The sequence below is a fragment of the Canis aureus genome, chromosome 9 (genome assembly GCF_053574225.1).
Source record: "Canis aureus isolate CA01 chromosome 9, VMU_Caureus_v.1.0, whole genome shotgun sequence".
Classification (NCBI taxonomy): Eukaryota; Metazoa; Chordata; class Mammalia; order Carnivora; family Canidae; genus Canis; species Canis aureus.
In genome coordinates, this window is record NC_135619.1 from 41,141,546 (window position 1) to 41,169,185 (window position 27,640).

General features: G+C 40.1%; 1 protein-coding gene and 1 long non-coding RNA gene across 5 annotated transcripts in view; one reads left to right on the forward strand and one right to left on the reverse strand.

The window, feature by feature from the left end:
* Nucleotides 1-18,273, reverse strand: part of LOC144320707 (uncharacterized) — a 91,006-nt gene extending 72,733 nt beyond the window's left edge. For 2 of the 4 annotated variants that reach the window (XR_013386312.1, XR_013386314.1), the window contains exons 1-3: nt 18,037-18,273; nt 15,542-15,621; nt 8,801-8,923 (exon numbers count right to left, since the gene is read on the reverse strand). This is a non-coding gene — a long non-coding RNA (uncharacterized LOC144320707). Of the gene's footprint in view, nt 1-8,800; nt 8,924-9,866; nt 9,912-13,718; nt 14,188-15,541; nt 15,622-18,036 lie in introns of those variants that run through there. The other 2 variants (XR_013386313.1, XR_013386315.1) reach the window with 2 other exon arrangements.
* The window catches only part of RHOJ (ras homolog family member J), a 79,422-nt gene continuing 69,176 nt past the window's right edge, over nt 17,395-27,640 (forward strand). The window contains exon 1 of the mRNA XM_077909565.1: nt 17,395-18,106. Within this exon, the coding sequence (XP_077765691.1) occupies nt 17,929-18,106 (178 nt within the window). The 5' untranslated portion in view covers nt 17,395-17,928. The remainder of the gene's footprint in view (nt 18,107-27,640) is intronic.

The window sequence follows — 27,640 nt, forward strand, 5'->3', positions numbered from 1 at the left end:
AATGGGCAGAAACAAATCCCATTTTGATTTTCAAATCAAAAAATCTGACCATCTGCTACCAACTGTCCTCCTGGTCTTTTTGTTACCACCCACTACTACTTCCTTTATTAGTTAGGGATTTTCGCACTTCTGCTTTGGTACAAGGTTATTTTATTTAACTGTAACATTTATGAGTATCTAGCACACGTTTAACACCAACTTCCACTAGGGATATGAGAGTAAACAAGATGCGCTTACTACCCTTGAAGATTTCAGGACTGATTATCTCAGGTTTCCATCTGAAGTTTTAGTTCTCATTCTCCTCCTCTGCCATGCTTCCAATCCCATTTGATCCCCTCACCCATCATTCCAGTGAACTTTATTTTCCACTGTCAATTGCCTTAAAAATCTCTGTCTCCTACTTGAAGTAACACTGGCCCTTAACGTTGCCCTACAGAGTTTAGATTCCCTGCTTCTCATGGATTGTCCCTCTTAATTCAGAAGCATTCGAGCCCCAAGATCCAGGTCTTTTTATTCAGAGAAAATCTCCTGATTATACTTCAAATGAAGTCATTCCCAACCTCAGGTGCCCTCTAGTGAGCACAACTAACATGAGTCCACACATCAAACCTATCTAAGTCCTTGAACACACCCCCAAAATGTAATATACTATGCCATAGGAAGCCAATAGTGTGTATCACCCATTCAGAACCAGACATTCTTTCCTAGTCTCTTAGTTCCATCCTGGTATACTTCCTGTCCTGATCATCCCTTAGGACAGAATGAAAATGCGAAGACCACAGACTCCATATATCTGTGGATTTCAGACCTCGATCAGAGGATCTCTCAGATTTCCTGAGGTGCTCTCCAATCTTTGATTTTTAGAAGTAGAATTGCCTGGTGTTTGTGATTTGTGGTAAATTATTTAGAAAGGTGGACACGACAGTTTCTATCCCATATACCCTTTGCAATTAGAGTTTTCCATGATTTTTATAAAGCTATGGAGGCTCTCCTTAAATCTGCACTAGACTTCTGACTTAATTTTACCAAAAGAATGCACTAGATATAAAGATGTGTAGCTTCCAATGTTAGGCTTTCAGGGGCCTTGTAGCTTCTATTTTTATGCTCCTAGAACACTCCTTCTTGGAATGCTGCCTTGAGAATGTAGTACCGTAAGCAAGCCCAGGCCAATTATGTGGAGAAGCCACTAGAAGAAGAATCAACGTGCCCCACTTGCAGCTCCAGTTGAACTGAGTCTTAAACCAATCTGCCAGCTCAATGTATCCACATAAGTTAATCTAGGCAACAGAAGAACAACCATCCAACCCACAGAAGCATGAAAAATAACTCCATGTGGGGATGGCTCTTATACAGCAACTAAAACTTAAACAATATTTAAGATCAAAATTTCTAGGACAAGATTACCCGGGTATGAACCTACTTACCCTTCCACTTACTAGCTATGTGGCCTTAGGCAAGCTGTCTAAACTCTCTGGAGCCAAATAGCTACCTCTTCTTCCATAGCCACACAGTATTAACTGGCTCCACTATACCATATTTCCTAGCCACCCTTACATTTTGTAACCATGTGACTAAGGAACAGGAACTAGATAAGTGCGTATCATTTCTTGATCTGGACCTAAAGACATTGGACATGCACTTCATGCTCCCTTCCCTTTCTGAAGAACCAGAACATGAATGTGCCCACAACCTAACTTCAACCAAAGACAATCTAGCTTTTTTAAATTTTTTTTAAGATTTTATTTATTTATTCATGAGAGACACAGAGATAGAGAGAGAGCCAGAGACACAGGCAGAAGGAGAAGCAGGCTCCATGCAGGGAGCCCTGCGTGAGACTCTATGCCGGGACTCCAGGATCAGGCCCTGGGCCAAAGCCAGCGCTAAACTGCTGAGCCACCTGGGCTGCCCAATCTAGCTTTTTTAAAAGGTATGTTTACCTTCATAACCTAGCCCACAATCTAGTTTCAACTTCTAGGCAAAGAAACATCAGTGGGGAAACAAGATGAAAGGAATGTGATCCCCTAAATGACTGGCTCCATGGAGTCCATTGCCCCCCAGCCTAGACTCATTAACTACAACACAAGAGAAATAAGATTCTGTGCTCTTTAAGCTACAGTGTTCTTCACTTTCTTTGTTATAGCATCTTAGCTTTAATCCTAATATACCCTCTGTGCTCTAGCTTTAAATAATGCTTGAGGTCAATTTGAAATTGTTTGGTATTCTTTTCATGAAGAAAAGATGATAGGAATATCATAATAAAATTATTAGGGTCTTTCGATACTCCTTTACAGGAAAAGTGTTTTGCTGCAATTGAACACTGTAAAACAGTCTGAAAAATTCTGTTCAAGAAAATGTCTCATAACTTATTATAGGGATGTTTGGGTGGCTCAGTGGTTGAGGGTCTGCCTTTGGCTCAGGGTGTGAACCCAGGGTTCTAGGATGGAGTGATGCATCAGGTTCCCCACAGGGAGCCTGCTTCTCCCACTGCCTATGTCTCTGTCTCTCTCCCTGTGTCTCTCATGAATGAATAAATAAAATCTTTTTTTAAAAAAACTTATTATAAAGTACAATTATTAAAGGCTACAAAAAAAATTTCTGGCAATTTTGACTTTAGTTGAAAAGTATTCTAAGAGCATTCAAAGTATTCAGCCTATTTTTGGGCAAAGATTATTTGCTTATCTTAGCAATGTATATTTCCAAACTCAATACTTGACCAAATGAGGTGAGATTCCTGTTTAAACTTGGATATTAAATAGTTTTAAAATTATTACTAGTAAATGAGGCAATTTTTACTAGATTCAACACACTATTTAACAGCATAAGACATGCTTTCCTTTCTATTACCTTAGGGGTCAATCATGGAGACAACATGATTGAATAGAATAAATTTTTCTTGTTGTTTTTAACCCAGTGGAATTCATTTGAGGGTTAAATAACAAAACAAGGCTAAGAAGCCAATTTTCATGGGAAGATATTAAGGACAAATGTATTATTTAAATATTCATGCTTGAAAGGAATTATTCTCTGAAATCTCTTTCATTTAGAACAGTCCATATATAGCAAGAATTTTGATAAATTTGTTACAAGCTTTGGGCAGATGTGGAACAAAGGCAAAATGTGACCCAATGCTACCAGGGTCTGAAAATCACACAACTGTACTATGCTACACTAGTCTGCCAAAATTCATACTGGATGACTCATTAGAAGTTTATAAAATAAAAATGGATAAAATATGCATAAGGCCTTATACAAGTATGCTGTTTTTTTCATGTTTTTATGGTTATTACAGAATTTGTGTTAAAATTAATGATTACAGGGCTGAGAGAATTACCATCTGATTCAAGAATAAAATGAAAAAAACTCAGTTATACATTTCTTCATATTTATATGAGTAGATTCATGGTGCTCTAAGGTTCATTTTGGCATCCTAAGACTGATAACTATGGGGAATGAGACAAGGTAAAAAGCCAATACCCAATTCCAGGATATGAGGAATATTAGAACCCTTGTGAAGAAGAGGGGGAGATAAGCCAATGGTAATTCATGTAAAATAGTTTGGATATATATTGAATAATCAATCGTCAGGAAACCTTTTTTTACTACTGGATTGGGAGGGAAAGTAGGTATGGTACAAAGACCAGATGTTTTCTTCTATCTACCAGAATGGGCTGGAACCACATCATGAATATGATCACATGCCACCCCCTTTCCAACTTAGCCCAATGGTATGACTAAGAGATTTAAACAATATTAGAAGCTGCATATTAGAAACTGAGTAAATTAACTTGAGTCCTCATGGCAGATTCTGTTAGCTGGCCTCTATATTCCTAATACATCTTCCTCCTAGGGATCCAGCAATGAAAAATACAGGTTTTGAGTTGTACACATAGTAGCTGTTACCTTAAAATTTAATTATTTCAGATTACTTAATATTATAAAGGGACAAATCATAATATCATAATTTTATTATGAGGAAACCTGACAAATACCACTGTAACCAAGAGACCAAACTTAATACCGCCAATAATCAGGCAAACCAGCGTCATTTGCCTCCTGACATGGTACTGAGAACACAACCCTAACTTTTATCATACTTCTACCAAAAATGCATAACCTGAATCTGATCCTGAGGAAACATCAGTGTAACCCAAAGTGAAGAGCATTTTACAAAATATTGGTTTATATATTCTTCAAAAATAAATCTTAAAATATAAAGGCCAAGTAACTGTCCAAACTAAGGGAGACTTACAGAGACATGATGATTAAATGAAATGCATAACCTTTGGTTGGATCCTCTATTGGAGGGAAAATGGCCATGAAGAAATTTGAATACGGACTACAAATTATAAAGTGATATTACAAAGATGTTGTAATTCTGGAGTCTGAAAATTATTCTGTGAATATAGAGGAGAATAAGCTCATTCATGGGAAATACATGTTTAAATATTTAGAAGTAAAGAAATATGATACTTGCAACATATTCTCAAAGGTTCAGGAAAGACTCTATCTATGGAGGGAAAAGGCATGAATAAGCAAATATGGTAAAATATTAATAATTGGTGATTCTGGATTAAGAATTTATGGGAGATCTTTGTACTATTCTTGCAACTTTTTTGAAATTTAGAGTTATTTTAAATTTAAAAATGTTTAAGCTTAACTCCTTTAAAATATGAAGTTATTTTTAAAAATAAATAAAATAAAATATGAAGTTATTAAGATTTGAAAGACAAGAAAAGTAATCGTTGTTTTCAATACCCACCACCTTGTTTAATAATATTGGTGAGTTCTAGAACAACAACAAAAAAGCTTATCTCTTAGCAAACTAAGAATGTAAATCATTAGAGCTATTCATTAAACAGCAGTTTTAAGTATTCATGTACGTGTTTAAAATAGATATTTTCCAGAGTGCTCTTCTTTCACAGTCATTCCATGGAAAATACCTGAGAATGTCTTCAGTGAACATTGTTAACCATATAACAGCCAGAAAGCAAAACTTTGAATACTTGAGTTGGTACTATGTATGGTACATTCCAAATCCAAAGATCATGGCTACTCTACAAACTCATTCCTTCAGTATTACTGGCCTATCTTATATACTGGGTACTGTGTTGCTCATAGGTCAACTCAGAGCCCAACCACATTCTCCAATGAACCACCAGTCCCCAAGTGGATCTCTCCAACCCAGACCTCTTCTGAGCTGCAATTCCACATGGACCATCTTCACTGGATGTCTCACAAGCAGCTTAACCTGTACCTGCCAAATGGCACACTTGATATTCTCCTCTAAATCTAGGTGTCCTCCACTCTTTCTCTGTTTTAACAAATGTTGAATCCTTCTAGTTGATTCAGAGAGAAACATGGGAGTCATCTCTGCATGTTCCATCTTACCTTCTACCTTCTCTCCACAACCAGTCATGTATCAAATCCTCCCGATCTCACCTCTAAATATATAGCTTTATTGACTTCTCTCATTTCCCTCCAATAGAGGCAAGTTAGTTTAGTAATTAAGATAATAAATTATGGGGACGCCTGGGTGGCTCAGCAGTTGAGCATCTACCTTCAGCTCAGGGCATGATCCCGGGGTCGGGGATCAAGTGTCACATCAGGCTCCCTGCGAGGAGCCTGCTTCTCCCTCTGCCTATGTGTCTCTGCCTCTCTTTCTTTGTCTGTCGTGAATAAATAAATAAAATCTTTTAAAAAGATCATTAATTATGGCAAAATGTTACTTAGATTAAAAGCCAAGCTTCAATCTCATAGCTGTGTAACCTTGGACAAGTCACGTTGTCTCATTGTGCCTCAGTTTCCTTATATGTAACATGGGGACCAATGGTAGTATCTACTTCATAGGATTCTTATAGGAAGTACTCAATAAATGTTAAATATTACTCTCTCCTTTGCCACCACTCCAGTCCAAATAACCATCACCCCTCAAATAGACCAGCCTGTTGTTAACTTCCTTAATTCCACATTTGTACCTCTCTAACAAATACAAGAACTAAGTGATCTTTATTTAAAAACTTGTAAACATCTCACTGCCCAGTGAGATGTGTCCCAGTGGCTTCCTATTGTTTAATGTGTCCCAGTGGCTTCCTACTGCCCTTGAATACAATTCAAACATTTTTCAAAGCCTATATGTTTCTGCATGACCTAGCCTAATTTTCCTCCAACCCTTGACAGCTGAAGACCACATGATGGGCAGTCATTTGACACAGTGCTACAAATTTTAAGTTAAATAAAGAAGCAAAGTCTCAATCCAATTTAAAATAATAAAAATATAATTTAAAAATAAAAATGAACATGGTCCTATATAAGTGAGAGACAGTATATTGTTTGCAATTTTTCACCAAGACATCCAGTTCATAGATCAGTTTTCATCCACCTTTAGGTGGCTTATTTTCCTATATTTTATTTCTAATAAATTTTAAAATCCTAAATTACAGTTGTGGACATCAGGAATGGCAATCTAGGATGGATCTCCAGACAGCTCATAACTGAATTAAGCAGATGATCCAAAAATTATAGGATGATTTTTGTCTAAAGATTACTTTCAAAGCTCTATCAGATGCTGAGTCAAGGAACCCAAGACACACAAAAGCAGAAAGGTTAGCAATTTGATCCAATTCTCAATCCACTCTGACAGCATCCAATTTTAACCGCATTTCTTCAGGTTCAACTGAGGCATTTAGATTTGGCTTTCAAATATACCCCTATAATACATAATCGGTTTTTCCTGGGATCAGGGAAGAACATCATCATGTGCTGGGAAAAATGAAATTCTCAGCAATGGAGCTCTTTTCACTGTAGGTCAGTCTTAGAACAAACTCTGTCATTTTACTCTCAGTATTAAAAATCTCAATATGCCAAAATAATGGATCAGGCTGTTTGAGATGCTGATATCAGTAATATACACCACTTGAGCAAACCACTTGAAAATATATGTCAATGACATAAAGCTGTCATTATCAGATCCTCACGAAGAAATATTTTTAGCCCTTCCCTCATTGCAAATGCTTGTGAACACCTTTCCTCTCACCAGCAATTCTCCCTCCATCTCCTATATCAATTTTTTCCTTTCCATTAGGTCACTCCTATTAGCATAAAAACTATGCTGTTACTCCTTTTCAAGGAAAGAAATCTCTGATTTCTCTGATCCGTCTCTAAAATCTCTCCAATCAAGTTTTTGTTCCCATTAACTTCACCAAAACCAGCCTTATCAAGATCACCAGTGACCTTCACATTGCAAAATTCCACAGTCAGTTATCAGCCCTCCTCTTACTGCATTTTGCACTGTTGATCACTGCCTCCTCTAGGAAATACCTTCTTACCTGCTCTTCTGGACACCACACTCTCACAGATTCCTTCTTGAGGCACTGTCTTTGCTTCTCCTCAATCCTTTTGCTTCTCTAACCTCTAACCTTTCTCCTTTTTTCCAAGGAAGCAAATCCACATCTCCAGCCCTAGCTCTCCTCTGAAATCCAGTACTTTGTATGTCCTCTTTGTCTAACAGACACATCATCCCCAAAACTGAAATTTTGATCTTCCCTACCCTTGATTTTCCACTTACAGTCTCAGTTAATGGAAGTTCCATCTTTCCATTTGCCCAGAACAAAACCTTTAGGGTTCATCCTTGATTCCTCTTATTCTCTGATAACCTATATCCATTCCCTCAGATCACTGGTATACCCAGAATGTGACCTGTTTATCCACTTCCACTCTGGTCCAAGCCACCCATATTTCACTTGAATTATTACAACTGCTCTCCTTGCTTTTATTCTACCCCCACTTCCAGTCCATATTTTTCACAGAAGCCAGAGTAGCCATTTTCAAATATACCCAATCACTGGTGCCTGGATGGCTCAGTCAGTTAAGTGCCTGCCTTTGGCTCACGTCATAATCCTGGTATCCTGGAATTGAGCCCCGCATCAGGTTCCCTGCTCAGTGGGGAGCCTGCTTCTCCCTCCCCCTCTGCTGCTCCCTCTGTTTGTGCTCTCTTGCTCTCTGTCAAATAAAGAAATAAAATCTTTAAAAAAAAAAAAAAAACTAATCACAACATTCCTCTGTTCCAACATTTCAGAGGCTCTTTATCACACTGACCAAAGTCCATACCAGGATCTAAAGGCCTCAGAGTTGGCACTTTGCTCCTTCCATTGCTTTATTCTGTTTCATTCTCATGAATCAAACTACTACTCATTCTGTTTCAGGCACACTGGGGCTCAAACTTCCCAAGGATATCTTCAAATTAGGGCCTTTGCACAGGCTTGTCCTCTGTCTAGAATATTTTTTCCTCACATACCCTATTATGTGCCAAATTTATCTCCTGGAAAAAAAAATTAAACCAAATAAATGGTTAGATGGCTCTTGTTCTATATCAAATCAAGAAACATGAAACTAAAGATATCACAATACCAAGCAGTTTCACCCTTACCCTCTGTCCTGATCATATGGTGATTATGCAAATGATAGCCATAAAGACAAACAAGGGAGAAGGGTATTTGACTGTCATCCTTGACTCTGGAAAAATTGGAATCAGCTACAGAGATGATTCATAAAGATGTATGGTTCTTTATCAGCACCTTCAGTAAGAATAAAGGAGTATTGACATTGACCGAAAGGACAAGAGTTCAGAAACTGATTGGCTACCCTACATGACTTACAGGATCACCACAAACAGTGTAAAGGAGACTTGGATTGTATGGCACAGCACTGAACATTGCTATGGCTTTACAAGCTCTTAAATAAAAGGCTAAGGATTATAACTGGAGGGAAATTGAGCATAGGACACTCCTTGTTTGTGACTCACCATCCACTCTTAACACAGCCAGGTAAACAGGGCGGGTTCTATAGCCAGAGTGCCTGCATGAATCCTGGCTCTGCCTCTTCCTAGCTGTGTGAACTTCCTCTCTCTGGGTCTTGGTCACCTCACCTGTAAGATGAAAAAATATTTTTCACTATCACAATATATTATATTATTGCAAGACAACTGGTAAGTTCCAAGTAAAATATATTTCATGGCTTAAACAAAAAAAAGAGATAATTTGTAATATTTAGATATTTGGGAATATGAATATATATCTTCATTTAACTCTAGAGAATCCTTAAGTTTGGCTCCTGGGTAATATACTAATATCTATCTATTCCCCATTCACCATTCAGGAAGTCATACAAATATACTATCAAGTACTGTCACACAAATATACTACCAAATATTCCGATTGACCACAATGTTGTTTGTTTGTTTTTTTTAAGATTTTATTTATTTACTCACGAGAGACACAGAGAGAGAGAGGCAGAGACATAGGCAGAGGGAGAAGCAGGCTCCATGCAGGGAGCCTGATGGGGGACTCGATCCTGGGACTCCAGGACCACGCCCTGGGCCAAAGACAGGCGCTAAACCACTGAGCCACCCAGGGATCCCCAATCACAATGTTTAATAAAAGGTAATCAATGGTTAAAAATTAAGGAATATGTATTTTTAAATCTTTCCTTATCTTTTTTCTGTAAGATGAGAATTTAATGGTACTCATCTCACAGTTGTGGTAAGGATTAAATATGTTAATAAATGTCAACATATAATATGCACTGTATTATTAGCTGTTATTATTATTATCATTGTAACTTCAAGTAGTACTATTATTGTTATTATATTTTACATTCTCCTTCCTAACATCAATATCTGGAGTTTCCTCTCTCAACTTGATCTTCCATTTTGTACCCCGTGGGCACCAGGAGTGGAACCCACTCAGCCTAAACCCATCAGTATATCTCACTTAACCTAAGTCAGAGAAACCTGGCTGCCTCATGCAGGAAATCCTGAGACACACACTGTCCTCCCTCCTGGGCGAGGTAGCCAAAGAAGTGAAACTCACCTCCCTTGTGGCTGTGGAGTTTCCTGGAGATGCTGAGGATGGAGCCTGCCCAGAAGTAGAAGGCCAAGAATGAATCCTACTGGCAACATTAAGTCCTAGGTCAGCCAAACCCAGCTTCCCTGGAATGTTCGATTACATTATTATAAATCTCCTCTGGCTTAAGCTAATTTGGATCTAATTTTGTTTCTTAGATCTTTTATATATTCATGACTACATTGATAGAGGTGTTATTAATATATTTTTATTTAAAAGACAAAGGATTATTATTTGATGAGGATTGTCTCAGAATCTACACAAATGGGGGTTTAAGTGACTTGCATCTAGTTCTTAGCCACTACCCTAGTCCATTTGGGCTGCTAAACAGAATACCGTAAGTGTTATAAACAACAGAAATGTGTTGCTCACACTCCTGGAGGAGTGAGGGCTCTGTCCTCATGCCCTAATCGCCTCCCAAAGGCCCCACTTCCTAATATCATCACATTGAGTTTCTACATGTGAACTTAGGATGGGGAGACAAACATTCAGTTCAAACTGAATGTAAATATGTAAATACAAAAGCCCAAATTTGAAGAGCAACGCAACGCAAATTATAATCACATGTACCTGCAGATACTCTAGCATTTCATAGCTCTGTTAAGAAAGTCATCTCTACATGCATTGTTTCAAATATCATGTGGCAGTTTATCCAAGACTTCCCATTGCTCTTTCAGGCACCAGTTGGGGCTCTTTCAAGTGCAAGTAGTAGAAATCCTTCCCGAATTAATTTAAACCAAAAAGATAATGCTGTGGCTAATTCAAATGGGAAATCTAGGGCTATGTTAGGAATAGTTTAATCCAAGAGCTCAAATTATGTGATCAGGAATCTGTTTTTCTCTCTTTCAGCCACGTTTTTCTTTAGTATAATGGCAAAAGCATGAGCTCTAGAAATGGGCTGCCAGATTTAGAATCCCAGATCCACCACTTCCTAGCTGTTTGACACTAAACAAATCACCTGACTACAATTAGCCTCAGTTTTTAATCATAAGAATGGAGGAGATAATATTCACCCCATAGGTTTTGGGGGAGGATTAAATGAATTAAAAATATAAATTACTTGGGGCACCTGGGTGGCTTAGTTAAGTATCCAACTCTTGATCTCAGGTCAGGTCTTAATCTTAGGGTTGTGAGTTCAAGCCCCATGTTGGGCTCCATGCTAGGTGTGGAGCCTACTTAAGAAAACAAATAAACTGCTTTATCATCATCATTTTTATCAGCATCAGGCAGGATCTTTCCACCAGGTGATCCTTATGTGATCCTTCGTGAAAGAAATTCTTGGTGAGAGCAGAGCACCCATTTCTGGAGAGCATCAGCAAAAAGCCCCAGAAATCATTCTTATTTGCCAAATCTGGATCGTGTACCCTCTCCTACACTAGAGAGTGGGGTTAGCCCAAGCTGAACAATTTGGGCTGAAGGTAGAAGGTAGAAGGAAAAATTAGAGTGCCATTACCAAAAGAGGAAAGAGAACTTAGTCAAAAGCAACAAATGTCCACGACAAAGCCAGCTATGCCTATGATTATTCAGATAGTAAATAATAGTAGTTGCTGCTTTACATAGTGAAGAATAGTATTCATGCAAAGGCACAGCCTTTGAGCCTCCTTGTAAGAAAAACTCCTTTATTATTTAAAAAGTTGAATTTGATAATTATAAAAAGTCCCTCCCAGACTCCATGAGATTGAGATTCTGAAAAATGTTGAGACATAATAAAAAAAATTTAAAAAAAACAGAAATAAATCTTTGGGCATTTACAGAATGGACAGCAATTATCATGAAGTCTCCATGTCTGAGATAAACAAATGATGGTACTGAGCATTTGGTATAATTGGAATTAGCCATGAATGCTTCAGAGATGTGCGTAGTTTTGGAGGATCACTTTCCTTTCAATATGAAAGAACAAAACAAAATTTAGATAAAAAATTGCATATGTGAAATTTATAAAAACAAAAGCATTTTAAGCCTATTACCAATCTTCTCATTATAAAGTAAAAACTATATTATTTTATCATACAAAATTATAGTACAAACATGTTGCCTTTCAGGATAGACAAGAGATATACATCTCACAAAATTAATTACAATTTTTTCAATTCTCCAAAAAGTAAGGTAAAGTACAAAATAACTTCCAAATGTAATATCATCCAAAACAATAGAAGCAAATTAAAAAGCACTAATATTGTTGAAATATCCACAGTACTTTTAATAAGTCAGCACAATAAAGAGTGAATAGAAATTTTTTTTTAAAGTTGGGCTCCCTGGGTGTCTCAGGCTGTTAAGCATCTGTCTTCAGCTCAGGTCATGATCTCAGGGTCCTGGGATGGAGCCCTGAATTGGGCTCTCTGCTTAGCGTGGGGCCTACTTCTCCCTCTCTTCTATCCCCTACCCCCACCTCACTCATGCCCTCTCTCTCAAAATAAATAAAATCTTTTTTTAAAAATTCACAAAAAAAGAAAATTTCATAAATTGAATGGAAAATAAACACTTTGTGAGAATTCTTCACCTTGACAATTAAGAAGGGAGTCTCTTCTAGGGCACTCAACCTGAAAACCATGTATCCTTTCACATAATGACTCAGCCTACCTTCTGCCCCTGGTTGCTGGGGTTACAATCACAAAAGACTTTGTCTTCCTCCCTTTGTCCTGGGGGTTTTAATAGATTGTTTGAAGCTGTTTTCTTTCTCCTCTCTCTTCTACTTATCCCCCTGGGACTTAGTTTCCAGATCATTCCTCTCAGTCTCTGTCGTACACAAACACCAAAACTGAGATCTGAACTGAGGTCTCATTTAAGCACTGATAGTCTTTATGTCTCTATTTTTTCTGATGCGGGTGATTTAAATTAATTAGCAAATGGGCTGTTCAGAAAGTGTGATCAGACACATTAAGTCCACGGAGTAGAATTGCATTTCCCTCTGCATTTAGTGTCCCACCAACAAGGAATTTGTCAGTAAACTGCAGGCTCTCAGGAGGATTCCTTTGTGGGTTTAATCTGGTTACAACTACCAAAACACCTACTGTATACAACAGAATCCCCTGTCCTGCAACTGGTTACAACTACCAAATCTGGTTACAACTGGTTACAACTACCAAATCTGGTTACAACTACCAAAACACCTACTGTATACAACAGTGTCCCCTGTCCTGCAACTCTTCAATCTTTGTATTAATTTTTCAGGTAACAACAGTACATCATAAGTAGAGGGCAAATTTGAAGCTGTTTTTCTAGCAGAGGTGAAGATTTACACAAATCTTTCTCACTTTCCCCAGTAGATCCCACAAGTAAAAAGGGCAATAAGATTGTGGCAGGGCCCTGAGCCCACAGAAGTTTAGCTTGTGGCAGTGACACTCATGCTCTTCCACTCAGACAATGACCAATCCAATGACTTTCGGCATCTTGGGCCCATATCACTAACAGGCTGAAATAATCATCAAAGATTTTTGTTTGACTCCAAGATGGCTATTTCCAAAAACTATTCCTGCTCCATGGCCTTGACAGAGAAACAACTCAGCACCACCTCAACCTCAAATTTGTCTGCCTTCCAAAACATATCTCTATCAGTCTGGAAAATCAGGAATCAATGGGAAATTTCTTTCCAAACTGTTAGCTATCTCCAGATTTTCCAGCTAGTGGGAAAGATCCCTAACTACTAGTTTTCTATGGAGGGAGACCAAAAAAACATTTTTTAATGGATTATCCACAAGTCTGGGACAAAACTTTGTGTTCAGAGTTAAGATATGCAATAGTGAAATATAGAACACACACACATACACACGTACACACATACACACACACACACACACACACACCTTTATCATTACTCACCGAATCAGCCTCTTCTTTCCTAGGACAAAAAGAAGTCCCCATCTGCCTGAGATTCACATGTAACTACTTCTATCAAAATTAAGAGATTCAGCAAAGAAAGAAAAATCCTCCAAGAAAAAAAAAAAAGAAAGAAAGCCATTTCTAAACCTATAAAAAGATCATATCCAAGAAAATGTGGCTGATAGATGATTATGATATTATATCATATCACATGACATGATTATAACATGGGCAATAGCAGAGGCTGAGTACAGGTGGTCTGAAAGATTAAAAAAACACAAATATATGAGTGTTCCTTATAATAATGACTCATCCCTCTTGGGGAGCAGCTGTTCCAGACCAGGCCAGTCCTAGGACATCCTGTGAAGTTTTAGCAGTGCCCCAACTGATCTTAAGGGTTAGGTCCAGTGGGACATTTGGGTCAGAACTGCTAGAACCATGCTGTCCCTTCCTTTCTCCCACCTGGCCACCAGCAGTCTGACTTTCACATTAGCCCCATGGAGGGCTTCCTGTGGAACAGGGGATGACTTGTGACTGGGCTGGACATCTCAGAATCACCGTAACCACAGCACATCCCACATTCCTGAGGCTGGAGTCAAAACATTCTCCTATGTAGTGGCTAATCCAGAATCAGAGTTTCTGATCCAATTGCCTTATTTCCCTGTACAACTTCTAGTTTCAAGCACAAAAGAAAAAAATAGGGGAGAAAAATCTGGGCTCTTTTATTAAAGTCATACTAAAACTGAAAGCAAACAGAGAAGTCAGAATTCCATGCAAAAATGCTCTGCTGGCATTTGGGAAAATTCATGTGAAGCCAAAGCTCAGAGGACAAGAGGGAGCCAAGGAACAGAGAACTCAGAAAAAAGCAGGAAATATCACCCAACAAGATTTCACCACGTACTGGTAAGTTTGTATAAACTTGGTGCTCGAGGTAAACCAATAATTAATGGCTACGAAACCACCACTTGGTCATTCAAATGGCCAAGATCCTTAAAATACAGGCATCCGGTTGAAACTATTTCAGTAAATGGTGTTCATACCACTTCTAAATTCATAACCATAAATCTTTGGAATTAAAGTATATTCTTGACCATTCTACCTAGACAAGAAAGCAGTCACAGTTCTATGGACTCATGGATCTATAAAAACAAGGCTGAATTATCTTTACTTTTTTTTTTCTTTAAATCTTGTTACTCTGGCTCAAGTCAATCTTTTCATATTTAAAAAGATTTATTCCCACATGAGCAATGTGATCCATAGAATCTGCAGGCTATTAAAACTTTAACTTTTTTTTTTTTGGCCGTTTTCCATAAACGTCTCAAACATTTTTTTTTCTTATAAATATTCAGTCTGGGGGCAGTAAAGAGTGATGGGACAAGTTTATTTTGGGAAATAGTCAACAATCTCAATAACCATGACCCATCTTTGCATACAAGCCAATCTGGTAGATTTGCCAATCCTCTGAATAGAAGGTAAAGACTGTAACTGGCTGCTTTCAGTACTCTTAGGTGTCCCAATTTGTAATCAAGTATCAATTGGCATGGACTCAAATATCTGTGCGTTTAACTTAAGGTTAAACATAGACGTAGCTAAATTTCATCCAATCCAATTTCTCAGTTTTTCTTAGGCCAAGTGTTCAGTGAGCCCAGGCATATTTGTAAGTGTGGGGCCAGCCATTGTTTGAGAACTCCATATTGAAGGGAATATTTACTCCATGCCATATTTACTGCATGATCTCAGGGAGAAAGTCAAAATCAGAACCCCTTCAAGGTTCTAGCAAGCACATATCATCACATTGTGCTCAAAGCAGTCTTGTTCATCACCTTCAGTTTGGGGTTCCTGGCATTGTCAACCACTCTGAACAGATTTGCTTGGCTGCCACCTTCACACTTGAGGGTTTTTTCTAGAAGAAAAACATAAGTTTTCAAGTTGCGATTTTATTATCACATATTCCAGATGTTTCGGGTAGATTAAATGAAAATAAAATTGTATAAATCACATGCAGTCATAGGTGATTTCAAATGCTCCTGAGTGACATTAAACATAAAGAATTTAACTTTAGTACTGCTAACATAATCTCGACTAACTACATTATCCCTGTTGTCTGAACTATCTGTAAACCATTCAGGCTGTTCACCAATATCTGGTTCCCTCCTTCCTGGCACATAGTAGGATTATACTTTTGACCCTGCTGAACCTAGCATGGGTATATGACTCGCTTTGGCCAGTTAATACAAGCAGAAATGTCACTGTGAGAAGGAAGCTTTAGGAGCCAATGCCATTTGACCACATTAGTTTCTTCTCCAGCCACAGTGATCATCCATGCTCTCAGTGTGGCTGCTCCACCATGCTAGATCCCTGAATGAGGGTGACAAAAATATGCAAAATGGATAACAATATGAACAAGAAATACATATTACTTTAAATAATTGAGCTTTGGGAGTTGTTTGTTATGGCAACAGAGCCTAGGGAAAAAATACTGGAATATGAAGCACTATGGCGAATGTTACTATAATCTAAAAGAGAAGAAATTTGGGGCTATATCTGTTACACTGTAGCATATATGAGTATGTATCCTTTTATATATATATACACATTATAATGCTACATATTCTATATTACTGTATATTATTATATTGCATATATTATTGTTAGCCGCCTATTAAAACAGACTTCTTTCCCATCTCCTCTACAAAAAAAAGAAAAAACCCTTCTCAAGTCAATCGGATAATCTAAATGCTCGAAAAATAAATGCTCATGAATCTCAAATTAACAGAGATTCCCCCCATCAAAAAAGTACTTGATCCATTTGTCAAAATCATTTGCAGAGTTCCACATCTCCTCTAAGACCAAGTACATTAATCAAACACAGGGCTTCAAGGGGGCTTCATTTTGAGCAACCCAATGGACAAATAAATTAGCTGCCAATGGCTCTTTTGTAATGGAAGAGGACCAGGCTGACCCAAGGAGACAGGAGTAAATCACGAAGGAAACTGTCCACGCAAAAGCAGCATTTTGGGGACCTGAAGGAAACCAAGGAAGCCATCCTGCGTACTCTCGTTTCCAAGAGCGTAAGCCAAGCACATGTGTGTTTATTCGCTAATAAGAAGCTGCAAATGTCCCGTGTCTGGCTGATTTCTTATGTGCTACAACCATACAGATGTTTATGTCTGGGTACACGTCTGAGTGTTGTGCTCAAATGCGGCAGCTCATAAACTTGATCACGCATATTATACCTATGATCTGTAAGAGTGTTTCCCTTCGACACGGTGGATTTCTGGAAGGTTTTCTTCTCTCTCGCCTGGATGGATTTCCTGAGGTCCCTCATTGAAATATGGGCAGAACTGTCCATTTCTACTTTGCAGAGCTTTTCGCTGGTGACTCAGTGAGGGATGATGTCATATGTTATCCTGCACCGGGCTGGTGTGGTTCCCTCTGCTCCCCTAAACCATTCCCTCTGTGTCTGGGGCGGACAGCACTCCCCTGTCGTCAGCTTCTTCCCAGCCAGCCCCAGGCAAACAGCCTCCCCAGCAGCAGATGAAACAGGAAGTCTGACAGCTTGAGTCTGCAGTGGGACCCCTAGTGTTTTCCCACTCCCTGCCCTGGCAGCGTTCCCCACAAGTACAAACACACGCACACAGAGCTCCCATTGTTGCAGCCTTCCCCAGCCCACTGATCCTAATATGGAATGCAGCAGGAAACCCATGATTTCCTGACACTCGCAAGCTGGAGGAAGCAAGGGGGAAACTCCATTAAAAAGCCCAGCTTCCCTCCATGTTAGATGCGAAGGGGGAAAGGGGGAAAGGGGGCAAGGCTGAGCAGGATCCCAACGTGCCCTCGGCCGGCCGGCGGGCGGGGGGAGCGCAGGGGGAAGCGCAGGCGGTTGGCATTCCTAGACGGCCAGCAAGCCCCCAGAACTCCGAGAGGATGGGGGCTTCTTAGCTCAAACTAGAGGGGAGCAGGGACAGAGGCTTTGGAGCGTTCTCCCAAACGTGCGCTGCCCTTCCTGACCAGTATGGTAAGCGCGAGGGCACGTGCCAGCCGCCCGGGCCAGGTCCGCGCCATCCCAGGCTCGCGAGGCGAGGCAGAGTGACCCGGAGCCCGCCCGCCGCCCGCCGCCCGCCGCCCGCCGCCCGCCGCGCTCCAGGGGCTTCGGGAGCAGCCGGAGGACCCAGGCGGCTGCACGGTCCCCGCAGCTGGAGCCGCCGGGATGCACTGCCCGGAGGGAGGCGACCGCAGCTGCGGCTGCGGTGGCACCGAGGACAAGAAGATGCTGAAGTGTGTGGTGGTGGGGGACGGCGCCGTGGGGAAGACCTGCCTGCTGATGAGCTACGCCAACGACGCCTTCCCAGAGGAGTACGTGCCCACGGTGTTTGACCACTATGCAGGTAAGGAAAGGTGGAGAGCCGGTCCCTGCGTCGGGGGCGGGGGGCACCGTGCGGGCGGCCACACCCCAACTCACAGGGGCCTGCTTGATTTCTAAGAGCAGGCAGTGTGGGGTGCGGGCCGGCAGTGGCCAGGTCCCGGAGCGGAACACACAGCCAAGGTCTTTGCTGGAACTATTAGGACAATTCCTACATCGATTGGCATCCTAACACTCCTCCCCCCGCCCCCCCTAAACCCTTAAATCGGATGACTAACACTGGGGAAATACCCTGGACCTGCTCTCCAGGCATTGGCGCCAGAGATTTCACTCCATGTGCGCCTGGAGATTGCTAACTTTTTACGCAAACGTTCTAAAATGTAGTGTGATTGCAACACACTTTTTCTTTTTTTACCAAAAAAAAAAAAAAAAAATCACCACTAACCACACAACTAGGGAAAGAAGTTTGCCACTTTTCATATATGTACCCCATGCCATTCATAAATGAAATGGTAAGATGAACAAACATTAGAACACTCATTTTTCTGTAACGATCGGTGGCTGTACTATTGTACTTTTTTATTTTCCTGGGGCTGTAGATGGGGGGGGGCGGTTGGAGGGAGGAATACGAAATATTGGAGGGAGGAATACAAAAAGGTTTTAAGTGTCCATTAGGCAGTATGTATCTTGAATTAAAAGGAACATTTTTAATTAGTACGTTTTTAAGGTAAAAGATAAAAATAACATTTGAATCATTTTATTTTTTTTCATTTGAATCATTTTAAAGTATGTCCAGAAAGGATGAAATTGGACATAAAATATTTTAAGGCGTGACAGTTAAAATAAGGTAGCCACCACAACTTAATCTTTTCAGTTGCTTTTGTTTTCTGAGTGTTCTAAAGTTTGTAGGTGTTCTTATCAATGGGATAGCTTATCTCAATTTTTCCATGTTGATTCTTACTTTTTCTCTTCATTTCCAAAGCAAATATTGTTCTTCAAAAGCAAGTTCATGAAATTCTTCAAGTTTACAGTAGCCTAACTTTATAGGTTTTTTTTTTTTTTTTTTCAACAAAATAATCAGCTTCGGTGAGTTATCAGAGATTTGAGACTTCATAAAAGGAAATTCTCCCTTCCTTCACCTTGGCTTTGGGTCAGGTTCAGCAAAGGGGAAGTGGCCCACAGGAAACCTGTGTGAATGTTGGCTTTGCTATGTGGCCATTTGAAATCCTCTCTGTTAGGAAGTAGCTTCTTTTCCAGAGCTAAACAATCACCTAAGTCTCCTCCTTCTCCTACCGTTACAAGATTTATGACAATATTACATAGCAGATTGGGAGAGTACCACAGTGAAAATAGTATCTACTTCCCAGAAGGTTGTTTTATATTTGTAAAAATTAAGAGCAAATTTTAAGGCTGGCTCCCTTAAGCTTTTCTGAAAATATAATGACTGCGCCCAGAGAAGAATATTTTAATGAAAACAGAATAAAAAGAAAAACAAACCAAAACCAAAAAAAAAAAAAAAAAAAGCCTAATAAGATTAAAAGTAAGTAAGTAACTAAGTAAGTTACCAAAATACTTGACATGGAAACATCTTACCAAATTATTTATTCCACATCCTCTTTTCTGCTAGGAAAGGAAAACTGGCTGGTACCTAATTTCAAAAACTTTGAAAAAAAAAAAAAACTTTTAGATCGGGGGCGGGGCAGGGGGGGCAAAGTCTGCTAAAGGAAGAGACCTCAAGTCCTTTTGAAAATGATGTATCCTGATCCCCATCTATTGGTCCAACCAATTATCAGTCTATATAAAGAAAGTCTCTCAGAAAGAAAGAGGATAAAACCATCTTTAGAGATAAAGTCAGTCTATAAAAAAATTTTTCGAGATCGAGCAAAGGCTGGACTACCCCTGGATTCCACAAAGATGAAATTATTTTATATTTCAATTGTCTATATACTTACTGTTATTTGTGCGTCAAAGCATCTTAAAGATTTTGGCTGCTCTATGATTTTACCTCTCAAGAAACTGCAGCCACTTTACCCAAAGCCATACATTGCGCATAGTAGGCATTTCCCAACACTGTTGCTTTGATTTACACTTTGTACCTTTTTAAGTACACAATCATCCCAGTTGCTTTCAGTTAGTTTGTAGAGGAAATGAAGCCATGAGCCTCACATATCTAGGATCATAATGAAGTGAACATTTCCATTCATAAGGAGATCTTCTCCATCACAAAGACAAGCTCCTTGTACCACCAGCCTCCCCATATATGAGCTGATTGACTGTAAAGCCCTACGCAGTTACCTGAAATCCTGCAGTCAATTGTAAAAGAACTAATGCTCTCTTCCTTATGTGAACAAGTATCAGGTATCCAGTCCCTGGGTCCTACTCGCCCATTCTGAAATCACAAGCAGCAACTGAATTGCCCAGTCTTTAGAAAATTGCAGCTTATGTCTAAGAGAAACTACCCCTGGAAAATTTTTCCCTAACAGCTGCCCACCCTGGGAAAGTAGGGATATAACAATAAGAAAAACTGCTTAAGGTGGTGGGCTTTGAAGTCAGAGAGCTCACTCCTAATACTAGCACTGCCATTGCTGTGTGGCCTGAGCAAGTCACTTAACCTTTCTGTCCCTCAGTTATCACACACACACACACACACACACACACACACACACACAACATTGGTATTAGGAGTGTTTGTGAGAACAAAATAAATTAATATATGTGCAGTTCTTAGACCAGTGCCTCTCATGATAAGTGTTAGGTACATACCATCTATTATTGTTAAGAATAAGTTCTCTACACTTGCACACAGTTATGGAAGGAAATTAGAATGTAATTAAAAGAAAAAAAAAAAAGAATGTAATTAAAAGAAAAAGGGGCAGCCCGGGTGGCTTAGAGGTTTAGCGCCACCTTCAGCCCAGGGCCTGATCCTGGAGACCAGGAATCGAGTCCCAAGTCGGGCTCCCTGCAGGGAGCCTGCTTCTCCCTCTGCCTGTGTCTCTGCCTATCTCTCTCTCTCTCTCTCTCTCTCTCTCTGTCTTATGAATAAATAAAGTCTTTAAAAAAGGGAAAAATATTTTTTAAAAAAATAAAGACTACAGGGCACCTGGGTGGCCCAGTCAGTTAAGCATCCAACTCTTGGTTTCAGCTCAGGTCATGATCTCAGGGTCCTGAGATGGAGCCCTGCATCAGCTCTGTGCTGGGCACGGAGCCTGCTTGAGATTCTCTCTCTCCCTCTCCTCCTCCCCACCTCTAAAATAAAGATAGAGACTACAACAAAGGAAAATGGCAATTCTAAAAGTATCCTCCAAATAGAGTAGGAATAGGATGAAATGTATGTATTGTCTTTATAATATAGTAATCATGTGTATTGATAATTGATAAATATGCACAAAGTAATAGAAGTGGAGTATTAAATTGGGAGGGGAAATAGCAGTTTTGCATGAGTGATTATAAAAACAATTAATGACCAACCAAAAAAAATATTTAAGGTTTATGAATCTTAGTTATTTTCCCTCTGCCCGAATGTACATCTCCTCCAGGCCTCTTTCCTTGGCTCCATAAGGAGAATTCCTTGCTCCACTTTCAACACAGCTCCAGAAATTTGCTTACATTTCTAGAAGGCAAGTTATACCACATAGAGCAATCTACCTGTTTCTTTGTTTTTCTTACTCCCACTCTGCTCTGAGCTCCTGAGGGAGAAGGTCGTGTCTTGCCAAATCCCCTGGTCAATTCTTATCTTACTGGATTGGATGGCTTCAAGACTGTTTCTTTGCTTGGTTACTGGGATAACAATGTCTCCTGGCTTTTATTCCCTTCACTGGCAAATCTCTCTCCATCTCCTGCTCCATCTCTTCCCAACCACTGTATGTTGGCAAACCTCAATGTTCAGTCCCTCGGTTCCCTTCTCGATTTACGTTCATGCCCAAGTTGGTTGTACCTAGTCTCATGGCTTCGAATATTATCTATATACCAATGGCTACCACATTTATATCTCTGGTCCCAATATTCCCCTGAGACCCAGACTCATATATCCAAATGTCCATCTGAATATCTAATAGGCATCTCCAACTTAATCTGTTAAAACAAAATTCTTTAACTCCCCCAATCTACTCCTCCCTTAGACTTCCCCATGCAAGTACATGACCACAATCTTGAACCCAGTTGCTGAGAACAAAAACTTCAGTACTATCCTTGGCTCCTTTCTTCCTATGACAATACCCCTACTACTGATCAGCACAACAGCCAAAATACCTCATTACGTCTAGCGCCTCCATTGTGTCACTCTCATCTAAGTCACCATCGTTTCTCATCTAAACTACTGTAATCACCTCTCAATTCCCTGCTTCCAACCTTGCCCCCCTCTAGTCAGTTCTCCACACAGCTGGCAAGGGGGTGATCCACAGCTCAAATCTCCCAATCCCTTCACACTCAGACCCCATCATTCATCATGTTCTACAAGGTGCTCCATGACTTGGCCCCTGTCATCTCTCCACCCTCACCTCCTGACTCTCCTCAGTATTTCTCCCTAGCCATACCAGCCAACTTGGTATGCCTAAAATACTCTGATATCTCACTTTCCTTGAAGACTTCACACTTGCTCTTCCCCCAGCCTGACACTATTCCCCTGGATCCTCTCTAGCTTTAATTGACCACATTATTTAACACATCCACACATGAAAGCACAGACACACACACACCGAGTTACTCTTTAACCTCTTACCTGATACATCTTTATTCATGACATTTCACACTACTGGCATTATACTTCTATTTATTTGCTTACCATTTTTATTCCACACTTGAATGTGAACTCGATGAGGACAAGGACTTTGTCTTGTTCACTGCTCTATCTCCAGCTTTTAAAAAAAGACCCCAACATAGAGTTGATTCTGAATAGATAGTTATTGAATAAATGAAGTGGTTTGTCTTAATCACCTTTGTCCCTCTAGAACTTAGGTAATTTTTGGTCCATTGAAACTGTTGAATAAATGAACAAACTGCTGGTCCAATCTTTAGCAATGAACATGTTTAGAAATTTAGTAAACGTATTCTATTTTTGAACTATTTTGCTCACAAGTATCATCTTATGTCTACTGGAATTGTAGCATAGGATGAGTTTTCTTGACCCAATAGCCAATGTCACATCTGTTGAATAATGTAATCCTGTAATGTGTAAATTTCATTTGGAAACAGATGAGCTGCAAATTGCTCCATATGCATTACACTCACAAGCCTACCTAAATTTTGAGTGGCCCACTCAAACTTATAGTTCTTATATACAGAGTATGCTTCAGAGTAATCCCAAATTCAGCTAAGGACTAGGACCACAAATTAGGGGCAGTGGGATGGAAGAGAGATAGGGCCATTCATGCTTTCGACAAGCGAGCCTGAGAAACATCTCTGGGTCCTGCTTTCTACTCCCTTCTAGGAGGACTCAAGATGTCCTAAGAACCTTTAGAGCTTTCACAGCTTACCATGGAACAATCACATTTCTTGTTCTATCTTTATCTTTTCTTGAACTTTGAGTTTTGTGACAACCCCCTCACGGATAAAATATTATCAAGTGATGTTTCACATAACATATGACATAGGAGCAACACTTCCATTTTGTGTTTAGTTAGATTATATGTCAAGTTAGATCATGTTCATGATATGTTCATGTACACGACTGTCAAATAAGCCTGGTCAGGTTGGATTGTGGGCACAGTGTACCTCATTCACCATTTCTATCAGCCTCTGGCTTAGTATTGATTTTGTCTGTGGCTCTTTCTTCTATCACTCACCTCTCCTAGAGTTTGTCAAAAGCCACCTGTGTTTCAAAACTCATTTTGGGGGCACCTGGGTAGTTCAGTCACCTAAGTGTCTGCCTTTGGCTCAGATCATGATCTCAGGGTCCTAGGATCAAACCCCATATCAGGCTCTCTGCTTAGTAAGAGTCTGCTTCTCCCTCAGTCCCTCCCCCAATTCATGCACATTCATGCCTTCTCTCTCCCTCTCTCACACACAAAAATAAATAAATAAAATCTTAAAAACAAAGCAAAACTCATTTTTGAAGTCACTGTTTACAAATCCAGCTGCCTATTCAGGAAATTAACATGATTCATGGAAAGGGAGAAAATCTGGTTGCTCTATCAGCTGAGATGTAAAAGGAAGTTGTTTCTGTTTCACAGAGAGCTGAAAGTCAAGTCTAACTTTTCTACCTAATTAAATGGTGATCAGTCCAAGGTAGACTGAATCATAACCTTAATGGCCAGAGCAGGAAGGGAAACTGTCCAATCCACTGGCAAGGGGAGGGGTGGAGAGTAAAACAAAATGATAGAAAGTAAATAAAAACAAAGCCCTGGGCTTATCATGGTTTTATAAAGGTTTGTAACATAGTTCTACCCATTTGGGAGTGTCTCTTTTGCTCTTTCGGAAGACACTTGAGAGTCTCTAGAGAATGGATGAGGTTCATTTTCTGTAAGCCAAAAGGAAACTTGAAACAACTCTCATGGGACTATGAAATAAATCACCAGGATTTTAACCTCAGACAAAAATATAAAAGAAGTTTGCATAAGAGGAGACAAGCACGGACCAGTAGACTCACTCACTCTGTTCCTTCTAAGTGCAATGACGCTCAAAAACACAGTCTTATAGGTATCCAACGCCCTCCAATATCTCCTTTAGAGAGAGTGTAATGTGTGGCCGATGCTTTTTCTGGACCCTTGGAGGCCATACCAAAGGTGTAGTGGCGAGATTTACAGAGACAGTTCCTTTCACAGTCTACCCTGAGATGCTGCTGGAAGCAAGCACAGGTCAGAGGCTTCCAGGGTACAGCTTACACTCTGAAAGCCAAAGCAAACGGGAGGGCTGGTAAGTTATGAGCTGCAGCTCTTAGGACTAAGAAAGAAGAATCGAAGAAGGATAAAGAAAATTAAATATCTGTGACTCCCCTCCCCAAAAAAAACCATGCTCCCAGGACCGGAAACTGCATCTGCAGTTCCCAGCCCTCCTACATTCCAGTTTTAGCTGGCAACTAACCAAGGACTGAGACCAATTCAGGCTCCCTGCGACCAAGACACTTAGTTCCACATGGCCTGACTCCCTTCACTTCCAGGCTAGGAAATCCTTCATAAATTTTACTACCTACCTGCCCACGGAGGTTGGGCTTCAGGGAAACAGTATTTTATTTCTGGAATAGCTTTTTCAAAATCTGCCATTTCTCCCTCTTAGTGTGAGACAAATAGCAAATTTGGCTCAGGGATGGCCCAGCACATTGGACGTTTATGTTTTGGATGTAGTTGACCTGTTTGACAAAGGCAGCATGAAGATGGGCAATAAACAGAAGGCCTCTTGGGAAAGGACAGGTGAGGAAACTCAACTTAATGCTGTTCCTCAAATGAGCTAGGGGTGGTGGAAGGGGAGGTGGGGGGGGGGTGACTGGGTGATGGGCACTGAAGTGGGCACTTGATGGGATGAGCACTGGGTGTTATTCTATATGTTGGCAAATTGAACACCAATAAAAAAATAAATTTATAAAAATAAAAAAAATGCTGTCCCTCATTAATTCTGAGCACAAGATTGCCAGGACCTATGATGGAAGCTCTACCCTCTGTGAAAGGTTGCAGTTTCTGATATGATGCTGAAAATTTACTTTCCCGCATACAAAAATCCATGCCACCCGTTGGGTTAGTCAGTAGAATCCAAACAGTTAATTTTCTGGGTGTAACACAGGCAGGATAAATTCCATCATGAATTCAAGAGAGACCAACTGTGAGTCACAGAGTGGCCTGGCATTGTTCCTGAAAGCTCTGAAGTCCACCAGCTTCTTGAATGTGTTCAATTTTCATGAAACAAAAGGACCTGATTTATGTGTATCTACTTGGTCTTGTCTTTGTTGTGAAATACAGCTTTTATTTCTGGTGCTCTTCATTCCCGTGTTAGTATTGAGTTCCATTATGGCCATGTGTGATCCAACAAGCAGTGTAGTAATATTAATTATGAAACTCAAGTGTCACTAGTATGTGTATTAACAACAATAACAGTAGCTTCCAAAGTCTTTGCTATGATTTAGGCATATTTGAAATATTTTCATACATCGATTCACTGCTTCCTCACCATGATCTTATGAGGTGTCTTATTTTCTCAATTTTACTGATGAGGAAATCAAAGCGCGAAGATATTAACCAAATTGCCCAAGGTTAAATAACCTGTAGAGAAGTAAGTGGAGGCCACGAAGCAGTACACAAACATCATAATCAGTGTAGAGTTTTAGAGCTATTAACATTAATCAAAAAGCCACTGTTAGTTGGCCTATGCTAACCCAACACAAACATGTAAGGGATTAACACCGTGGCAAAGTGTTCCTTGTTAATGTTATGGTCCTGGGCAAGTGTTCAAGTCAGTGGGGCTACTTTCCTCCATTTTAGTCATTTAGACACCCGGGCTCCTTCCATCTTGTGACCCTGCCATCCCTTGGGACCTCAAATTATCTGTATCTAGCCAGTCGGATGAGAAACAACAGGGATAAACTCGAATGGAAAGTTTTATGGGCCAAACCTGGAAGTGACAGACCTCATTTCCAGTCACACTCCATTGGACTTATAAAGGAGTCACAAGGCCAATCATTGGCCTGACTGGGAGATCTTCAGCGGGCTCATTGAGGGAAATTCGAGAACACCTCCTCTCAGGGGAAGAAGCAAAGAAGTCTTCAAAAACAGGAAGGAGCCGAGGACCCTGGGGGTGGTTTTGGTGCAGCTCTGGACGTCTTGGATGCTATGTACTGTTCTTCCACAGCCACCCGGCCCTGCGATTATGAAATGAACATAAACATCTGTTTCCCCTCGGCTACTCCTCCTGCACTTCGTGCTTTGACCTACATTTGGGAAAAACAAAAATGGAAAACTTCTTAAAATGCAGTTCCTGAGAGTCCAGAAAGTCTTCTCCTCGGACTAGAATCTGGTTCCTGAAAGAGATAGCATGTCAATTCTGTGGGAGGCAGAAATCTCAGAACTGGGACTCGCACCCTTAGTAATCAACCAGCTTGACAAACAGTCCTGCTAGTGGGGACCAAGCCTCCCTTTGGAGTTTCTCCAGCTGTTTAACACAAATTAGCAAAACGAGCCTCGGGATGTGATTCTGCTTGCCAACAGGGGAGAGATGGCCTGGGCGGGATGCAACACAGTGAACAAAATTGCCTCCTGATCCTTTTGCAGGACTATCTACACTTGACTAATAAAAATAGTAATTTGCAGGGTGCCTGAGTGGCTCAGTCAGTTAATCATCTAACTCTTGATCCCAACTCAGGTCTTGATCTCAGGGTCACAAGTTCAAGCCTGGAGTTGGGCTCCACATTTTGCATGGAACCTACTTAAAAAAAAAAAAAAAAAAAAGAGTAATTCACTAATACTATTTAGCTAAGTATTTAATATGTGTCAAAACCTGTTACTCTTGCTTACTTCTATGAGCCCCACAATTTTTCTAGGTAGTAAGTATCTTCAATTCATGGATGAGAAAACTGAAATTCAGAGAAGTCACCTGTCCAACATTACAAGGCCAGGAAGTGGCAGAAAGGATGCAAATC